The following is a 21,716-nucleotide window of genomic DNA, read 5'->3' on the forward strand; positions in this document are numbered from 1 at the left end:
GTTTGACATCATCTCCCCGAGGCAAGAGAGTTAACTGACTTTAAAAGTCCAGTTTCCACCCTTGCTGAACTAGGCTGGAATTCCTGGGCTCGATCGTAGCGCCACGAGTGGTTATTACGAGTTATGTCTCTTCTAAGCCTCTCCTATGGACCAATCAGATTCCACCTCTAGTATCTCTTGCATTTGTTTAAAAAACATGGCAGCGCCCAGTTAAGATGATCTGATCGATAATCAAGATCTATATTGTGATAAAACGGGTCTTACATCGCAAAGTGCATCAAATCACATGAGCACCTTGATCACAACCATGAAAAGACTTGGAAAAATTCTGTTGACGAGTTGGCGGTGCACATGCTTTACAAACACTGCAATCGACCGAATTCTGCCTGGCAGTTTACAAATCGGATTTCAATTTTGTTGCGCAATTTTGATTGGACTATGCATAGACTCGTTAGTCCAGCCAAAACGTAACTCCATAACACCAGCCTACTTCGGCAAGGGTGGAAACTGGACTTTTATAGTCAGTTAACTCTATTGCCTCGGGAAGATGGTTTGACATGTACTGATAATTAGAAGTCAACAGGGAGCTCTTCTGATTAGGTTTATTCAGCCATGTGCTGTCATTCCAGGGTGCCTCCAAAAGTAGACAAACTCAACTGAATGGTTATAATAAAAAGTGGGAACTGACTGAAATACATCCCACTGTTGACATGCGTAAGTGACATGTTTGGGCATGGCCTAATTTGCGATTTGTTTAGTTCAACACAAAGTCAACAAACACTGCGAATAATGAAAAATATTAGATGATACGCAAAATCTAAACTGATATACACTCAAAGTAAACCATTCAATAGCAAAATAATGCACATTACAAAAAATTATCACAATACTTTACAAAATCAATTTTATCCATCATTTGTAAAACCGGAAGCACTTGACACGTCGGACATCGAGGCAAAATATGCAAAAGTTGGTTAGCCATATCAAGAAAATTCCAAAATATACTCACACGCAAAAGAAACGCAAGTCGAGTATGCAGTATACATGTTATTTATTTTCAACAGTAACGACAAGAAATACTAATAAGGCAAGATTGACAAAAATTTGACTGAAGACAGTTTAATGGATTAAAGGCAGATGACATAATTGGTTTTTTTCCAATGTTAAGGGCTTACACAGTTTCGGATCAATACCCAAAATGTCAGTCAATACCTGGTGTGACCACCATTAGCATTGATCACTGCCACACATCTCCTGTACATTGAGTGGATCAAACAACTTGTGAAGGCCCTAGGGATCCTCCTGCACACATCCAGAGCAACTGTACGTAGTTCATCAGCAGTTGTAGGGACTGGGCACACATTGTGCAGACGCCTTTGAACCTCATCCAACAAGTGTTCGATGGGGTTCAGATCAGGGCTGAGGGCTGGCCACGGTAGAAAACGGATGTTGTGTTGTTGCAGAAAGGCCATGGTAGCCCTCGCAACATGGGGACGAGTGTTGTCCTGCTGGAAAATGCGTTGTTGATGTTGTGCAAAAAAAGGAACAACGTGGGGTCTGATCACTTGGTCTATATACTGCTGAGCAGTGACGCCATGTCCCCGACCTTGACCAACATTCAGAAAGCACATGGGTCCAAGTCTCGCATTAAGTCCAATCCCTGCCCATATCATGATGCTAGGTCCACCCCATGGATCCCTTTCCACAACGTTTCTGTCAGCAAAACGATCACCTCGACGCCGCCAAATTCTGACTCTTCCGTCTGCATGGGAGACACAAAAGCGACTTTCATTAGAGAAGATGACACGCCTCCACTCACGATGATGCCAATTGTGATGACCCTGTGCACACTGAAGTCATGCTTGTCGATGCCGTGGTTGGAGAACAGGACGACGTGCTGGTGGGCAACATCTGAGGTTGTTGGAACGGAGACATCGGATCACAGTGTCCCGGCTAATGTGTTGATTATGTGTTCCTATGGTCTGTCGAGCACTTTCACTTGCAGTTAGGAACAGATTTCACTGGTGTTGACAGGTAATCTGCTGATCTTGTCGAGGTGTGGTGACCCTAGGACGACTGCTCCGAGGAAGGTCATCTGTGGTCTGTGTAGCATTGTATCATTGCAGGAGACGGTAAATTGTGGTTATGTTAACGTTGAAATGACGGGCAACATCTTGGACGGACTCTCCAGCTTCCAAACTTCCGATAGCCTGGTTTCTCTGAATTTGAGTTAGGCGTGGCATTGTTGACCAAGGAGTGGTAGGTCCAAGAATCGGCCACAGTTTTATACCCACTACAGTTCGTCACAGTTCGTGCATTTTTGATTTCGCGAGAAATTGGTGCATGATACCCACATATTCATTGAAATGGTGCATTTTGGCGATTCGTTTTTTATGTTGCGTTTTTACTCGGGGCTTCAAAATGCAACCAAAAATATTGATAATACCATCAGGCTTCACTACATGCTAAAACTCATATCAATTTATGGTTCCGTGTTTGTTACCTATTTGCTGAAAACCACTTGCGTTTCTTTTGCGTGTGAGTATAGATTGCAATTCAAAAGAAACTACATAATTTACTATTTATTGTCACCTGTTTACTTTTTATTGACCTGGGTAGCAGTCTTAATTTGGTCCCATTTGTTTCATATTTTTTCATGATTTCTGCCGGTGCGTAACATCAAATTTGTCTAAAACTGGAACCCGTAAAGGATTCCACGCTCAATGATTTTAAATTATTTTCAGAATCTTCAGTGTAGAGTGATATAACATATTGATATACCATAATAATAACAACATAAAATTGTTATTGGTCTGTCATTGCAAGAAAGATAATTTAGAATATTAAGAAGGTTTTTAAAACTTTAATAGATCCTCAGAACGGATGAAATTAAGCATACGGCAACTGGACAAAAGTAGGGCCCATGTGATTTTGTTCCCAAAACAAAACTGTACCCAAAATACTTGGTGATTTTGTACCGAGCTTCTCAAACTATGAGCAGAACATTATGAACTGTACGTGGTCATTGAGTGAAGTAAGTCCACAATAGTACAACTCAAATTGATTGATTTTGATAGGAAAGGGACATCTTGTCACTGAAGTAGAGAGTTTAGATTGGTAAACCGTAAGTTAATTATAGTGTTTTTATAGGAAAGTGATCATAAATTAACTTTTTGATACAAATAGTAATGTGTAACTTTGATACTAATACAAAATTATTACGGGTACATAAGCACATACCGGTTTGGGTACAAATTCACAAGAAGTTTTAGGTACAAAAATCACATTTCAATTGGACTTCTTTGCCCCGAAGGATAAAAGCAGATTTTGTGTCAGTAGAGTTCCTTTTTACATTTTAAAACGAGTATTTGTTTACTTAACTTAATGCAGGTAGACGGCTAATGTTTTGTCCTAAAAGTAGGGGAAAAAATCTGAAAAATATGGACACCTCAAAAGGGCTTTTAAAGTTACAATTTTATCTATCAGATTAATTTTACGTTTGTCTATCAAAGAAAAATCCTAATGAAAAATTAAAAATTGTAAATCTTACAAAAAATTATTTATTTATAATACTTATCCTATCTCACTCTATGCATTCCTCCTTCTTTCGATCCCTTATGTTTGTCTGACATATTTGTTGACTGGGAGTTTGTTGTAGTCAGTGGATCACTGTTAGACTTTGAAGTACCAGGGGAAACTTCATAATGCAGAAAATGTCGGAAACGGTAACTATTCCCACTGACAGGGAAGAAGTGGTGCCTGATGTTGGTTGCTTTACAACAGATTTCACAGTTGGATGACTGCTAGTCTTGGTCGAACGCTTAGGTTTCTTAGACGCAGAGCGTCCATGTTCGGTATCCTAGGATTTAGATTGACAATCAATCCCTCTCTTCTGGGATTTTTTAAGTTAGTCTGTAAATGCCTCTTGTGACAAATGAGAGCATTCCAAACACTATAAACCAGGTTGACAGACTCCATGACAATCACAGCATAATTTATGAGGATCCAGCGGTGAAAATATGTGGCAGTACTTCGTGCAGCCTGGACATTTGGCTTGGTCCTTACCCATATCTATATGCAATTCGTGCCAAACTCTCGTAATTTTGAGAAAAATAAAGGCCTAAATATACTCTAAAAAACAAAAAAGTATGTCTCCACAAGGAGGCGAAAAGAAAAGGAATGATGAGGCAGTCAATGGAGTAGATCAAGGACAGGGTACTGCACAAGATCGTGGTACACAACCAAGATACTGGGGTTGTCGTCATGGTGATGCATGGGTGGCTGGGCAAATGAAGCTTAGAAGCTGGAGACTTTAATCAAGGACAATTCCACGCAAGGGATCGAAAGGAGGAATGCACAGAGTGAGGAAGGATAACTTTAAAAATAAATTATTTATGACACAGAAAATTTCAAGAACTTGACTAAGAGTATTCAAGGAATGAAAAATTTAGTAAAATCTAAATATTTTTTACATTTGTATACTTATCCTGCATTACTCCGTATTGCATTTACTGCTGTCTTTGACAGAGAGACGAACTGTGTGAGATCCAGGTGCTGAAGAAAGTTGTTTCCATCTGTCCAGGAAGCAGCGCCCCCTCCCACACAGTCGGCACGTGACCCGGAAGACATGACGTCATGTCAAAACACATAACTGCTTTAACATAACAACGGAAACTTCGTGGGGAGGAAGCGGAGCGCAGGGGGGGCACTTAGACTTCGTAATGCAGGATAAATATACAAATGTAAAAAATATTTAGATTTTACTAATTTTTTTAACTTATCCTGCATTACTCCGTATTGCACTTTATCAGACGGCGCGGCCGGTGGGCATACCTTCAGATGTGAGCCAGAAGAAAACCCTCGACAAAGGTCCGACCATTCCTGTCGAAGGAAACGAGAGTCGATGCAAAAGAGGGAACCCGAAATAGGTGACAGAAATAGTATGAGGCGGGAAAGCCAAAACTAGAACTGACCTAAGAGCGAATGCGGAACGCAGTAGAGCCCTCTAATCTGGGGTGATAAACACCAGAGAGTTCGACGGGCCCCGCTCAGGGTAATGGAGAATCAGTGGCGTCGGGGGTTGGTGACCCGTTAAGCTTCCACCAGGGGACCAAAGCTATGAACGCCGGCGACATCTTCCAAGGCTACATCACGAAGGTAGTGGCTGGCGAAAACGGTGTCGGATCGCCAAAAATAGCCTTCCATGATGGACTTCAGGGAACAGTTACTGTGAAGAGCCATGGTAGACGCGACCACCCGAATCTCGTGTGGGTTGTTAGCCTTCGGGGGGTCCAATCCGGCGACTTTATAAGCTTGGAGGATGACCGCCCGGAGCCACAGGGAGGTAGTATTCCGGCTGACCTCCGACAGCGACGAAGGGGAGACCGGTAGGAAAAGGCGTTTCCTAGACTTACGGCAGGCTTTAGACCGTTGCAGGAAAACCTTCAGGGCCCTAACAGGGCATATAAAAGCTCCTCCACGTCGTCGGCACCCACAATCGATGAAAGGGGAGGGATGGTGAAGGATCTATCAGACTGTCCTTGGAGTTGATTCTTTGCGATGAAGTCCGAGCACAGCCCAAGATGAACTGCGTTCTGCAAGTCCCGCGTTCGAACCGGACACGAGAGACATCGAGGGCGTGGAGCTCACTAACCCGGGCGGCAGTAGCCAAGGCCAGTAGAAACACTGTCTTCTTTGTTAAGTCGTAAAAGGAAGACGTGTGGAGTGGTTCGAAGGGAGCCTCCCGAAGAGCCTTTAAGACCACATTCAGATCCCATGCAGGCGGTCTGAACTTGGCTTTCTGGTCTTCGAGAAGAAATGAGCGCAGAAACGCCTGAAGTTCGGGAATTTTCGTCATTCTCCGGTCGTCCGGGATGGCAAGGATGGAGTTAATGGCGACCAGGTACGTGGAGATGGTAGAGCCTTTTAATCGACATGTGCTGCGAAATTACAACTCAGCCAGAAACTGCGGTGCTTGTCAGAGCAGAATGCCTGGAACGAGGACCATTTATCATCATATAGTCCCCGTGTAGATGGACGATGGGCGAAAGCAATAGCCTTGGCCGCTCTAGTCGAATAGCCCTTGGCTCCTAGGGCTTTTTGCAGATGTGCCAGGCGTGCAGACGAAACCGAGCGGGACTTGGGTGTGGCAACCGACTGTGTGGGTGGAGCAGCAGGTTGGACCACCCTGGCAGTTCTAGAGGGTTGTCTCTGGCGATGTTTCGGAGGTCGACAAACCAACTTCTGGCCGGCCACCAAGGCGCGACCAAAATCAGTGTCAGGTGTCGAGTGGCCTGGATCTTTTGAAGAACCCTGGGAAGGAGAACCGGAGGGGGAAAAGCGTACACGCTTAATCCCTCCCAGGGAACACTGAAGGCGTCAACTTCTACAGCGGCCAGATCCGGGACCGGCGAGATGTGAGTCGGCAGCTCGCAGTTCTGAGACATGGCGAACAGATCGATGTTTGGAGTGTTGATCGTTTGGCAAAGGACGGTGAAGATCTCTGGGTGGGGTCGCCATTCGGTGGGAGCCACCGTGTCCGGCCTGGACAGAGCGTCTGCCAGAACATTCTTGCAACCTGGAATGTGCTGAACTAGGAATTGCAGGTCTAAGCGGTCCACCAGGTCGAAGAATTGGAAGGTCTGGTTGAGCAGGGACTGAGAGTGGAGAGTACCCTGATTCCTCAGACACCACACCACGGTGATGTTGTCCGTGGAGATGGTCAACTGGGCGTGACGGAGAATGCTCTGCCAGTGGGAGACGGCCAGGATGAGAGCTTCGAGTTCGAGGTTGTTGCTGTGCCAGTGGAGTCGATCTGTGGACCACAGCCCTGCAACTGTTTGAGTCCCCAGATGAGCCCCCCAACCCTGTTTGGATGCGTCGACAAACAGGTGGAGGGAGGGCTGTAGCGAGGTCAAGGAGACGCCGCCGCAGACGTTCAATTCCACCGTCCACCATCGGAGGAAGGGGTGGAGGTGGACCGGGAGGACGATGAGGGACTCCGGATCCTGCTGCCGGATAAAGGGAGCGAGAAACCGTTGAATTAGACGGAGTTGAAGACGACCTCTGGCAGTCAGGTCTTGAGCCGATGTGAGGAGACCCAATAGAACCTGCCATTGGCGGAGAGTTTGAGCCTGCTGGAGGGCAGGGAAGAGATGAGCGAGGATTTTCAACCACCTGTCTCTGGGGACTTGAAGGAGGTCCTGATCCGTGAGAAACAGGCCCCCGATAAACTGCAGACGGAACGATGGGGTCAGCTCCGACTTCGTCTGATTGACGATCCAACCATACTGATTGAAGAGCCGCAGGGTAAAATCCCTGTGACGCAGTAGCAAATGGTAGGACCGCCCACTGGTCATGGGTACCATTGAAAATGAACCTGAGGAAGCGCCGGTCGTTGGGGTGGATGGGTACATGGAGATAGGCGTCCTGGATATCGAGACTGATCAGGGAATCGCCTGCTGTGATTCTCGTCCTGAGCAGTCGCAACGTCGTCATTCGGAAGTAGGGAGGACGTTCCAGGTAGCGCCGGTTGAAAGTGGAGAGATTGTGTATCATGCGCCAGCTGGTGGTCTCCTTCTTGGGAACGAGAAACACCGGAGAGTAAAATCCTGGGTTTCAAGCCGGGTCGTGTACGATCTCTATGGCCTCCTTCCGCAGTAGGGAGACGATGCTGTCGTGAAGGGGCAGAAGTTGGTGTGGCGAATAAGCGTCTGTTGTTGGAGTAGACGTCAGAGGAGGAAGTGCAGCCAATGGGAGCCGGTACCCCTGATGGAGTACGTTTGTGACGAATGGGTCCTCCAGTATAGACCAGTTTCTCCAAAACCGGCCTAGTCTCCCACCCACAGGTGTGTCTGTGACCGGAACGGCTGGGAGTGGGAGGTCCCAGTCTTTGAGGTCCCGCCGGTCAACGCTTTGAGGTGGAATTGGCACCCTTGCCGGGGCAACGATCCCTTCGGGGCTGATAGGTGCCACGGGATCTACCACGACCAAGCCCTGTCTGGCCACGAAAGGGCGAGGTATGTTTAGAGACGACCTTGAGAGAGGAACGGCACGGTTTTTTAGTTGCCTTTGGAGGACTTGGCCGCTGATTGGTGCATGACATGCTCCAAGGCTCTGAGAGCCGTTTCATCTCTGGCGAAGCATGAGACTCGGGCGTGGGTAGCGGAGATGGCACCATTAAAAAGGGTAGGACCCGACCAAGGTTGTCGTAGTAAGGAACGCTTGAATTCGGAATCCCAGTCCGTGTAAGTCAAGTTACCCAACCGTCGAGCAGCGGTGATCTCGCAAGAGCAGCTCTCAGATGATTGCGCAAATGATCGATCTGGCGAAGTTGGAATGTCATAACAGTGCGTAGGTGGTCGACCCTGTTAGGATTGGACTCTGAGAGATCCTGGTCAATGGCTCTGAGGCAAGTGTAGATAGTGGTTTCAAGGAACGCCGTTTCCACGAAAGCGAGTCGGGGGTCCGGCATACGTAAGTCCTCGTCAAGGATGTGCGCACCGTCGACCACTTCGAAGGAGTGGACAGGGAAATCATCACGCCGGAAACGAGGAGTCTTGAAACGAGGGACAACTTAGCGAAGTCCTCGTCCAAGGCCGTAACAAGGTCTCAGCATTGGGTCGGGTGGTAGCGAAGTCAGATTAGACCAAATCGTCAATTTTTTGTCGACATCGGAGTATGGGGAGGGAGCGACGGAGGTCAAATGGTCCGCTAGCCAATCAGCAACCTGTGATAGGCCCAAGTGTGTATCAATCTCGGGAGATGAATGGTCATAATCGGGTCGAAATGATCCTTCCGAGGAGGAGGAACGACGTCGTCGTCTATGTACGAGTGAGCGAATACGAGAGCGATGACGGGAACGAGCTGACTTGGACGAGTGCCGAGTAGCAGTGGGAGGCGACGAGGTGTACAACGATCGAGACCGATGAGCACCCGAAGTAGAGGGGGCCGCAGGAATCGAAGTATCTGTAGTCGGGGCCGTCAGTGGCGCCGGCATCGCAGGAGGCACCGTCGGCGCCGCTGAGGTGGGAGTAGCTTGCGCAAACAATGACTGCATCCAAGCTTGCATCCAAGATGGATCCATAAACAATGACGGAAGGGCATGTCCATAAGTAGGAGGCGCCGCACAAGTCGAAGGCGCCGAAGTAGTCAGAGGCGCCGGATACATCGGAGGCGCCAGGGTCATCAGAGGCGCCGGATACATCGAAGACATCGGACGTAGAGGCGCCGGATACATCGGAGGCGCCGGAGTTGTCGACGTAGATGGTAGAGGTGACAGGAAACCCGTTACGGGCGATGCTGCAGAGGATGAGGTCGAAGCAGGCGACGGTAAGTGTGGTGTAGGAGACCGTGAACGGTCGTATGTCGTGCCATGGGAGGCAGACTCTACTTTGGATGGCATGTTGGAGTGTCGACGCACACGTTGAGTGAAACGTTTCCGAGACACTCGTAGGTAGGCGGTGAAGGAGACTGGCGACAGGGGACTTCAATATCTGCACTGCTCTGTGAGGGTACACGGGGTTGTACAGTCCAGGCAGCAGGGGTGGGGGTCCCGTCCAGATTTATTCCCGCGGCAGTGAGAGCAGAGAGACATACTGGAATTGAAGCAAAAGCATAACGATGTGTAAACACACAACATGAAACATAATGTAACTCAACATAACTTATTCTTGTTACAAAGTTTATAAGAGAAAACAATTACGCTTCAAACACGCCAAAAACAACCATTAAATTTAATGTAAAACTCCAACCACAGAGCGAATTCAAGAAAACAAAACACGAAAATACGTGGACATGTAGTGAATCGCAAAAGGGCGGGAAAACCAAAATGGCGGGAAACAACAATACGCTCCGAAATACCCTGATGAGAGCCACAACACGAGCGAGAAACGTTATCAATTAACAATAGAATGAAGTCAAAGGTAACAAACCAAATACAAGAAACAACACAGCATACTATTGTCGTAGTACATGATAGAAAGTCAGGATCAAATAAAGCTTTAACAAGTATTTGTCACAAAGTGACGAAATGTCCCCCGCCTGTATATACACCATAGTACCAAATATGAAGACAATCCAGCGATTAGTTCTTTAGATATTGCGGCAACACCGTTTTCCAACTCCAAAAACAGATTTGCCTGCTGTGACCTTGAAAATGGGGTCAAGGTCACCAAAACCGACTGGTGTCTGCGGAGTCTGTATATACACCATAGTTCCAAATATGAAGACAATCCAGTGTTTAGTTCTTGAGATATCGCGGCAACAAACAGGTGGGACGTACGGACGTACGTACAGACGGTCGTGAATACTATATCCACAATAATTCCACGAGGGATACAGTATACCGATCCATGTGGTTGACAAAGCAGTTATGTGTTTTGACATGACGTCATGTCTTCCTGGACAGATGGAAACAACTTTCTTCAGCAGCTGGATCTCACACAGTTTGTCTCTCTGTCAAAGACAGTAGTAAATGCAATACGGAGTAATGCAGGATAAGTTAAAAAATGTGATTTTTTTATTGCAAATACAACTTTCTTTTGGCAAATCTTGTTTCATGATGGCAAAGGCACTTTCATACACACCAAATGAGGAATGTATAACACACCAGCTAATGAAAGTGTGATACTGTGATTGTATAAAAGGGAAGAACAGGTTTGCAGAAGTATATGTTTGCAAAAATAGACCACAAATGGTGACATATAGTCTTGGAGTGTGGCTGACAGGATAAAATACATCTGGCAAGGGTCATCATGTACACAGGGACATGATAAGGACCAATTAAACTGACTGGATACTCAGAATGATCAAGGAAGGCTGGTGATGATCTGTATTTATTTTGAATTTTTGTTCATCACATTGACTGATAGAAGAAAACCTGTTGATCACATTTTACAATGGTTCATGTTCAATAGTTCAATGTCACACACCTGTTTATACTGCAACAAACCTAGAAAGTCCTGCCAGACTAATTACACATTATTTCATTGGTGAGATCACATTTCAGTCCTTCATTTGATAAATAATTGAATAAACAAGTAGATTTCAACTAAGGAAATTTAAATCTTCTCAACAAATGTTTAAGTTTAGATTGTCTTTCGTGATCATCAAGTTGTTTACAATGACACAAACTGAGAGTGGTTTCCTACATGACTTGTGGATACCGCCATACTGCACTCAACACTGAAGTACGCTTGGGTAGAAAAAAGGTCCAAGCCTTGCTTTTGATTAGGGAATTCCCTGTTAGCAAGAGTTATTATCTGTCACCACCAAGCTGGAGGACAATTGGAGAGCATGATACATGACCTTCATACCTTGACACCTGATGTGGAGTTCCTTCTCTGAATAGGTCCACAACCCCTGGCTGGTCACCTTGACCATTGAGTAGTCCTCACTGAGCCTGATGTGTCGGTGAAAAAGTGATGATCAAGGCGATGGGAACACAAGTGGAATTCTTTCATTGACTCTCTGAATCCACCAGCTGAGGTCCAGGATCAAGTTTGGCAAAATCCATAGCAGTGAGTCCAAGTGAAGAGATCTGTTCCTGTTGAGCCACATTTGGAATGTACATAACGGTAAATGGCCTCTATACATCATGTTCTGAATGGACGATAGATTCCCAAGTGAGGACATTTACCATCAAAAGGAGCAACATGCGCAATCCAATACTTCATTGACCATAGTCAATGTCCTCAGGTGGCAGACATCTGGAGGACAGAGATTTCCTTTGACGAGTTGGAAATTTGCGCCTGAACTCTAACAGTTTCCAACTTGGTTGGATGTAAGAGGCTTTTACTTGAATGAGCCTTGAATTGAATGAGGAAGATGGTGTTTTTGCTAAAGTTGACTCAGTTGTCCTGATCAGCTGAGAGCAAGTCGTCCAGATAACCATGTAAGCTGACTAACTGTAAGTGCGTGAACTGGGTAGCAGCAGATGTTCATCACATTTAAGTTTGTTTATGTTGTCCGAGGCTTGACTAACCATTTGTGCCCTGTAGCTAGGCCAGGCGCGTGGACTACTCTTGAGTGATGATAATGAGTGAGTGAGTTGTGTATAACGCCGTTTTTAACAGTATTCAAGTTATATCACGGTGTGTCTGCTTAATGTGGGAGGAAAGCCCGAAGTGATGCCTGCACCCACAAGCACGGGTATTGATGATAATGAAGGGAAGTGGCCTCCTGTGTATTCTTGCATCTGGGATGAGCTTTCTTCCGCCACTTTGTTTCATGTCTTCTTCAGTCAGTAACAATTTGATGGCTTTACTTGAGGCAAAAGGCACAAGCCCTATTTTTATGGCTGACACCTCCCACGTACACATTAACCTGTGACATCATACACAAGGCTTTTAGCTGGTCATGTGATGTATGCGCAGCTAATAATAATTCACATGTTATGCCAGACTATGTTTCTGTCACTGTGTGTGTCTGGATGAGAATAACATTAAATATAGAATACAACAATACCAAATAATACTAAAAGATCATGGTAACATGAAGTGAGCTTGGTTGTGTGAGCCATGAGACAAAGAGACACCACTCTGATAATGTGAAGCTTTTAACCTATTTAGATTTAAGAGTCTTTCAAGAAGATGGCATGGTTCACATAATAATGATTAGGCATGAACACCAACACCAACACTTCAAACTTCAAACTTCATTGTGACTATTTCCTGTCAAAATCCTTGTAGCAGATAGGTGTTGTGACAACACCCAGATCTTGTCTGCACACTCTGAGTCTCTTCACTGTGGTTCTCGATATGCTTTCCAAAGGTTGTGGTCCCTTGGTGATGTTCTGTTCTTCATTCTTTGGCTTTGCTGGTGTGTCTGGATAAACACCATCTTGTTCTGTCATTTTTAAAGAGGATATTTTCAGAGACAACTCTCTGTCCAGGAGACATAACTGTTGGTGCAGACTTCATATGATCTTGGTTTGTCTTCTGCTGGTCATGCCACTTCCACATTTTTTTTCCAGGCTTTATCACTTGTTGTTGCAGGAGATGTGTACACCTGATCTCTTTTCTTAAAGAGGCAGAAAGTCTCTTGAATTTCTGTTATTGTAGTGTTCTGCCCTTTGTTTAATATTTTGTATTAATGGGAGAACATTTTCAGCAACCTCTGGCTTTAGAAGTTGTGCTGACATTGGGAGCAGCAACTTGGTATGGAGCCTCTGTGAAGGCCTGCTGCTTAGGATAGTCGAGGATAGCCATGTGAGGGTCACTTTTTGCCAGTTTGGCTTTTCTCATTAGCTGCTCAGCTATCTTATCTACCTTGCCAGTCTTTTTAGGATAGCCTGGATATGACATTATGTCAGTCCCAGATGAATTCTGTGATTCCACGTTCATGGAAAGATTTGCAGAAAATGTAACCTACCGCAAAATTGCAGAAAAATAGCAGAATTTTCCTTTTTTTCAATAAATACACTAATTTTAATTATTTTCAAGCTTTTCTATCAAATTTTGTGATCAAATGATGCCCAAACATTGAACATGTGATTTAAGCATACAAAAATATGAATCCTACAATAAAACAAATTTGAAATATATCATTCTTACTTTTAAATGTTCTTGTTGACTGCATAAACTATACATAACCATGAATAAATATCAGGCAGTATGCATATGTATGCATAACTTTATGTCTTTAAATGTCTAATATCAAAAGATTGAAAATTAGAAAGAAAAAATTACTTTGTTTGAGGGGAAATGATGTTCGAATGAGTGAGTGAGGGTGTTTGATTTTACGCCGCTTTTAGCAATATTCCAGCAATATCACGGCGGGGGACACCAGAAATGGGCTTCACACATTGTACCCGTTGGGAATTGAACCCAGGTCTTCGGCATGACGAGCGAATGCTTTAACCACTAGGCTACCCGACCGCCCCTGTTCGAATGAAAATCAACAGCTATAGGTACTGTAATTTCTGGGTCTAATATACCTCTTCCCCCTTCTCCACTTGATGAACTTGTTCCATCTGTTGTTAATGATTGCAGTGGAAGCTGGTCTCTAAGAGCTTGCCACTGTCTGTGCAGCTGATATCGAATAACCGGCAGCTTGCATCTTTGACGAGCACGACCGCCATTTTCAGCCTAAGTCAAAGTTGCTGCCACTCGAAAAAAATTATTTTTTTTTAAATCCTAATGTATCAAAAGGCACCAGTTCAATACTAGACCTATCTATGTGCTAAGTTTGGTGAAGAAATATTGTACGGCTTTCAAGATCTGCTCCAGAAAAGAGCACTACCGCCATTTTCAGTCTAAGTCAAAGTTAAAACTCCCAATCTATCAAAAGGCACCATGGACTGACGGAGGATGGAAAGGCGGACGGACAGCACCCATTCCTATATCCCCCTTCCACTTTGTGATGGGGGATAAATATAGCTTACTCTACACTTTGTGTTCCTTCAAATTCTTATAGATTATTTAGGAATATTAAGCATGTCCAATACTGAGCAATGTCACTTAGTGGATTGTTTGGATTATTTAGCCATCATTTACAGTATGTCCTTTGAAATTTTCTGATGCCTCTCCCTATTATGGATAAACTATTGAACACTACTCATCTCATGTATTGATTCCAACTCTGGCTGCCTCGACGAAATCTTTAATTCAGACCATCTTCTATGGGGCTGCTTAAAATAGCTATGTAATATAGGGACTCCAAAAGAAACTGATAATGTCAAGGTGAGTAAAATATATCCAGGCATCCATACCTTTAAGGGGACATGTTATTGCTGCCTGTGACAATTCAGCAAGTAGAACAATATTGCTTGGTTCTTGTGCCAGTCCTGCAGCAAATGATGCCAGAGCCTCCCCATACTGCCCCAGGTACTTCAATGCCACTCCTTCACGTAGGTATGCCTGAAACAGTAACAGTTTCAGTTTGAAAGACTGAGTTTTCCGAAGTTGAGAAAAGTGATATTTTCATTGCAGTGAACATAACACTTGATATTCCACTTCTGTGAATATAGCACTTTGACAAAAATATTGTCATACAAAAGTTACCTCCCCTCACATTGTCTCCCTTCATCGTAAGTGTCTGGCCCGTACACAAACTGTTGACTTCCTTTTTACGTTAGTTCAACATGGCAAGGCAGAATACAGACAGATGGTCATTATTGAGTTAATATCGCTTCATGCCGTTTGTTATTCTCTTGAAAATGTTTCATTTTAAACTGTAAATTTCTCATTTAACTCATCAATCGAGACTGTTCGTTTCGCAAAGCACCATTTTGGTTATTTAACCAGCTATGCCACTTGTGAAAATATCTTGGTTCAAGGTATTCTAAACAAAAAAACTTTTTTTGCACCATTGTATGTGTCTTCCAAATTTAAATGTTTTTCATGATGACACTTCTCACGGTCTATATTACACAAGCAAACCTTCAACTTTCTATGCAATGTAGTCCCGTCACTACAACATTTGACCTAGAACAAATTGCAAAAGAATTTATTGAAGCTGTATTGTAAAGAGAAATGATTGTATATGAACAAAAAGTATAGGATAATCTAATTGGTGGAAATATCCTAATTATTACGTGATACAGGACAGCAAGAACATTGAAATATTTGTGAAAAGGGGGATAACTCTAAGCAGATTTTGACGCGATCGTTTCCTGTTGACGTCGTTTTGCAGTCTGCATTTTGCAAATAATCAGTCAAATACCAGTTTTCTTGGTAAGAAAAACATTGTATAGATATATTTTGAATTCAATAAACAGAATCATTTGAATTATCAAATCGATAACCTGAATCCTAGGAAAATAATGATCATAGCAAAATGTACATGAACTCAAACTGATGTTGATGAAGCACGGTAATGTAAACATTGCTATGCATGTATGCACATTTTGTTGAGTGAAATAGCATATTATACGCATTTAGTATGCTTCTTTTTCGGACTACCTGAACAATTTGGTGCGATTATTTTAACATTATTTGTCACACGTCTGTATAGAGAAAAAAACTATGGAAACATTTTTCTACCAAAATGAAAGATTATTAATTTGTGCACAACATGTTATAAGGTGTCTTTTCCTGATGTGTTTTATGAAGCAAAGATATTTCTCAGTGATTACATTTTATAATTGCTTCTCTAAATAGCATTTTCATATGTAATATTTTTACATTTATGTTATTTCAGATGTCAATCAGAATGTCATAGCATGGATTGTTTCTTGGTGTTGGTAATAGTTCTCAGTCTCCCGGTGTCCATCTGTCCTGTTGATGCTGTTTAACAATCTAACTCATTTTCCTTGAATATCATAACCTGCAGTACGTTTGATCTCCATTTAATTTTCACTTTCATCATTTTGAAACTATTTATAAGTTCATACTTATATCCATATAAAACTTAGCACAAACACATGTATGTTACTATTGTTGAAGTAAGTTATAAATGTCAACAAATGTGTACACATTTTAATATTAAACAAAGAATGAATATTTGTGATTTCACTGTAGAAAACCTTATGTATTTATGCCAATATTTAAATATCAAAATTAATATGACCCAAAACATGAAAATGATTTTCTAACTATCTGATTTTTCTCTTCATATGTGACACCATGGATTGCAGCTGTCACTGTGTGATATGCAAAGAAACATTAATTGATGGACGACCAGTTCTGGTTTTACGTTAAAAGGGCAGCACTTCGATAAACACAGCAAGTGATATGCAGTAGAAGTCTCAAAAATAACTCAACAAAACTTAAAGTTAATGTCTGTTTAATAACTGAAATGTTTTTAACACCTCAAATTTACACTATATTTAAATTAACCCATGATTTCAGAAACAATTTCTAAAATCACTACTTACCACGATTTGTCCTCATTTCACAATTTTTTTGTCCTTATTTGACTATGATAACAATGAAAAACCTGACTTTATAAATTAACACACATTGTGCCCTGATTTGACACTGTCAGAGGCAGCCACAGGCAATGTGGCTGCTCTCTACCAAAGCATGACTATAAAGTGACAAGCCTAGGGACAGAGTTCCCCGCCGCACACATTTGCGCATGCCGCCCGTGCGCCACATGCTGCTGTCCAGAACACTACACCTTAACAAGTGGTGCGTTCTCGCAAAAGTTTTTTAATGATTTGGCATCCTTCTGTTCATTTCCCCCAAATAAGATAGTCCAATGTCTATCATAATTCTACAATGATCATCATAACACAATTTTCAAGCAATAAACATTCAAATTTCACACGTTATAATGTTCAATGTCCTGAAAATAAACAATTGCACTTCAAAGTTCAGTTAAAGTTCATCCTGAAAAAGAAACACTTTTTCATCACACAATCACAAATGAAATCTCAAGTCCTTGAAAAGCACAAACATTTTCCTGTAAATGTCAATAATCAGAATGTGTCCTTTTCACTCAATTATGTCCTTGTTCCTTTTCTGTACCCTTTTCTTTTGATTTCTTCATCCTCTTTATTGTTCGTCAATCCTTTCCATTTCATTCTTTTCTGTACATCTCAGCCTCTTCATCCTTTTCTGTCTTTTGTTCCCGTCTGTCGCCTTGTGTCCATTCCAGAGGATAAACTTTTGTGACTGATCTTGTTATTATAGCCTTGTCTGTTTAAATGTCCACAACTCTCAACATGACCATCTATGCCTGGATATGTCCTCGTGATGATCCCGAGCTTCCAACTTCCCCGAGGTGTCTCTGGTGATATGATGATAACTACGTCATCCACATGTAGATCCCGGCTGGGTGAAAACCATTTCTTTCTTGTCTGAAGTGAAGGCAACCATTCCTTCATCCAGCGCTTCCAGACATGACGTACAAGTTTCTGTACTCTTCTCCATCTCCTTCTTGGATTAAAAGGTGTAACATGAGTCTGGAGCAAAGATGCCACCATTTGACCATGTAGAAAATGGTTTGGCGTCAAAGGCACTTCATCATTTAGGTGAGCTCTTTGATATGTCAAAGTCCTTCAGCATCAATAAACGATGTCATCAATTCCTCATCGTTATATCTCCAGATCCCAAAATGGCATTGTCATGTACTACCCTGAGAATAGTCTTTACTTATACAAGAACACAACACAAGCATAATGATTAGAACACTTCATTCTCGTCTGGTACATCAGACCGCCACTGCACAACTGCCAGCCCACACTCATGCGTTAACCATGACGTTATATCTATGACATCATCATGACATCATCATATATTGGCGGGAATATAGCGCATACAAGATAGCGCCAATGACTAGCATGTAAATATACCACACTCCTTCCCTTATTTACGTTTTAGTCCGAAGACTATTAACTAATAACTGATATGGCCATTAATGTAGCTTTTTAACTTTAGTGTCCATAATAGCTACCAATAAGCCTGGCCTTTTATCTGAAGTCACTCCTTTCAAGAAATAACTAGAGGAGGATACTTATATAAGCTAACCATTAAAGTCTTTCCAATAATTGATCTAGTTTTGCTGCACACTGTAATTTACGAATTAACAAGGACAGTCACTTTTAAACTTCAATGATCTGTAACAGGTGTGGCCTGCACAGGTAACTCTGTTGACAATGCATATGGTACTTCACTAAAATCTTTCATGATTGTCTCTGCTAATTCGCTGGCCTTTTCAACCGGAACACGTGGAATGGTGTCTTGCGCTGGTACTAAGTGATCAATGTGAACATAGCAAGTCTTTGTTCCAACCCTTACCAAGTATGTGAGGGGACCTAAACTTCTGACCACTCTACCTGGGATCCACTTCTCTTCCTTTCCATTCTGAGTGTTTCTCACTCGACATGGTTGATTTACAGCTAGTTCACGCACAGAATTAGTTTTATCATGTGCTATCTTCTGTTTCTGTTGTTCTTGCTGTACTTTCTTGTTTATCAGGTTTGAGTAAAGATAATCTAGTTCTTAATTTCCTCCCAAGGAACAACTCAGCTGGGCTGACTCCAGTAACAACATGCGGCGTTGCCCTATATGTGAGTAAGAAACTTGCCAACTTTTGCTTGACTGAGAAGTTCTCTAAACCTTCTCTCTTTGCCAACATGTGTTTCTTTAGCGCTGTTTTCACCAACTGAACTGCTCTCTCTGCTGCTCCATTGGAAGCTGGATGATACGGAGGTGACAATGTTTGCTTAATGCCATTCTTTTGGAGGAATTCCTTGAATTCCGCAGAAGTAAACTGTGGGCCACTGTCCGATACCACCTCTTCAGGTAACCCATATGAGGCCAATAGGTTTCTCATAACTTCTATAGTCTTCATAGAGGTAGTGGTTGACATCGGAACTGCCTCTATCCATTTTGACCTACTGTCAATAACAATGAGATATCTGTCTCCACTGTACTCAGCAAAATCTATGTGTATTCTCTCCCAAACTCTGCTTGGAAATACCCATGGATGAAGTGGTGATACTGGTGGATCTCTTTGGAATGTCTGGCAAATATCACATTTCCTAACCATTTCTTCTATTTCTTGATCTAAGCAAGGATACCACAAGTAACTTCTAGCTACATCTTTCATTTTAACCATACCCTGGTGCTGGCTATGTAACTCTTCTAGAACCTTATTCCTATACTTTTGTGGAATCACTACTCTAAGCCCCCATAATAGACAACCTTGATCAACTGAGAGTTCATCTTTGCGACGGAAGTAAGGAATGAGTTCTTCTTCAGTCACATAGCTTGGCCATCCCTCAGCAGTGTACTGCCATGCTCTTGATAGTACTGGATCTTTTCTGGTTGCTTCAGCTATTTCTTTCGCTGATACCGGCAGGTCATCAACATGTGAAAAGTAGTTAATTCTTGCCTCTGTTGCTTCTTTTGTATTTTCCCATGGTAGGCGTGATAATGTGATCTAGTAACTTCCTGTACTGGATGTCGTAGTCATGAGCCATCAATATCAATGTCCAACGCTGCAAGCGAGCTGCTGCCAATGTTGGTATTCCTGTTTTGGGGCCAAACAGGGTTGTCAAAAGCTTATGATCGGTGATCAGTATGAACCTTCTTCCATATACATATTTATGGAACTTCTTCACCCTATATATGATGGAAAGGGCCTCCTTTTCTATCTGTGCATAATTCTTCTCCGACACTGTGAGTGTTCGTGATGCAAAAGCCACCGGCCTCTCTGTTCCATCATCCATAATATGGGACAGGACGCAACCAATACCATACTGTGAAGCATCACATGCCAGTGTAAGGGCTCTCTTTGTGTCATAATGGACTAGGACTGCATCACTGGATAAAAGCATCTTGCATTCTCTAAAAGCTGTTTCTTCCACTTTTGTCCACTTCCATTTGATTTCTTTCTTGAGCAGAGAATAGAGGGTGCCAGAACTGTTGACATGTTTGGTAGGAATCTTCCATAAAAGTTTACCATACCCAGAAATGACCTAAGCTCAGTTGCATTCTCTGGTGAAGGTGCTTTCTCAATGGCATCGACTTTGTCTTGCAATGGATGGATTCCCGGTGACCCAAGTACTCAACACTGTCAGTCATGAACTTGCATTTTGGCAACTTGACCATGACCCCATAGTGCTCAAGTCGTTGTAGAACTTCTTCAAGAACCACCTTGTGTTCTTCTTCAGTAGCTGTACCAACCAAAATATCGTCAAGTAGGCTTTCAACTCCCTCTAAACCTTGTATGAACTGGTCCATAATTGCTTGAAACAATGCTGGTGCTGTTGAGATACCAAATGACAAGCGCTGGTATTCATATAGACCCTTGTGAGTGTTGATTACCAGTAGGGATTTGGACTCTGTAGTTAACTCTACTTGTTGATAAGCATTAGCCAAATCTATCTTCGTAACTACTTTTGTACTTGCATCACCCTTGCGAGCTACAAGTCAGATAACCCCGAACCTCTTCCATTCAAGAAATGATGGTACAAGTGTCATCAGATTTGAAGGTGTTTATTCTGTATATGAAGGTTCTCATAAAGGGTAAAAGGCTGTAAGAAATACAAACACAAATGATTACTTAACCTGGTCGCTAGCATAAAATATCATGTGTTTAACAAAAGGTGTCCACATTTTAAAATCATTACGGTAATTTGCTATTCAACAAAAATAACAACTTTTAGTCCACAATGCGCTAAAACAGACTTTAAAGACACACCTAAACAACGTAAGAAATATCCATTTACATATAACCTTATGCGACAATAAATTATAAGGGTAACTCAAACACATAAATTGAATGCGTCAGCATATTCAAAAACCGCGCGAAAACTTAGTCACATTACAAGGCTTGTCAAAGCGAATTCCCGACATATCATCCTATGACAGCCCAATTAAACTGTACACAAACAATCTTAACCATACTATCATAAATATACTGCCAATACTCACACTGTGGTGTGTCACAAGTGGTCAAAACCTAATTTTCCTGATTGCGAGAGCGAACGGCGTGGTTTGTCTCGGCTACCTTTACGCAACGACAAATTTGACTCGTGCACAGGAGAGTTCCAACAGCCAGGGAGCATACATTGCGGGAAACTGTTACGCTGTAACAGCACAACTTTAGCACCTGCTAGTTTAGCAAAAAGGTCTTCTGCTGTGGCCATGGGGTAGATATTTTCTTCCAAACTTTGATTTACAGTCACTTTGTAATCCCCACAAATCCTAATGGATTTGTCCCCTTTTGGTACTACTACTATTGGAGATGCCCACTCAGATCTATTAATCTTCTTCAGTATGCCTTCTTTCTCTAACCTATCTAGCTCTTGTTCTACTGTCTCC

At 42.7% G+C, this 21,716-nt stretch overlaps 1 protein-coding gene across 2 annotated transcripts in view; it reads right to left on the reverse strand.

Moving 5' to 3' along the window:
• The window catches only part of LOC124119292 (tetratricopeptide repeat protein 28-like), a 309,240-nt gene that overhangs the window by 252,630 nt on the left and 34,894 nt on the right, over positions 1-21,716 (reverse strand). For both annotated transcript variants that reach the window (XR_006858615.1, XM_046481753.2), the window contains exon 3: positions 14,711-14,858. Coding sequence is in view for 1 of the 2 variants with exons in the window: in XM_046481753.2 (XP_046337709.1) it covers positions 14,711-14,858 (148 nt within the window). In the remaining variant the exon portion in view is untranslated. The remainder of the gene's footprint in view (positions 1-14,710; positions 14,859-21,716) is intronic.

The sequence above is a fragment of the Haliotis rufescens genome, unplaced genomic scaffold (assembly GCF_023055435.1).
Source record: "Haliotis rufescens isolate VD_foot unplaced genomic scaffold, xgHalRufe1.0.p SCAF_36, whole genome shotgun sequence".
NCBI classification, from domain to species: domain Eukaryota; kingdom Metazoa; phylum Mollusca; class Gastropoda; order Lepetellida; family Haliotidae; genus Haliotis; species Haliotis rufescens.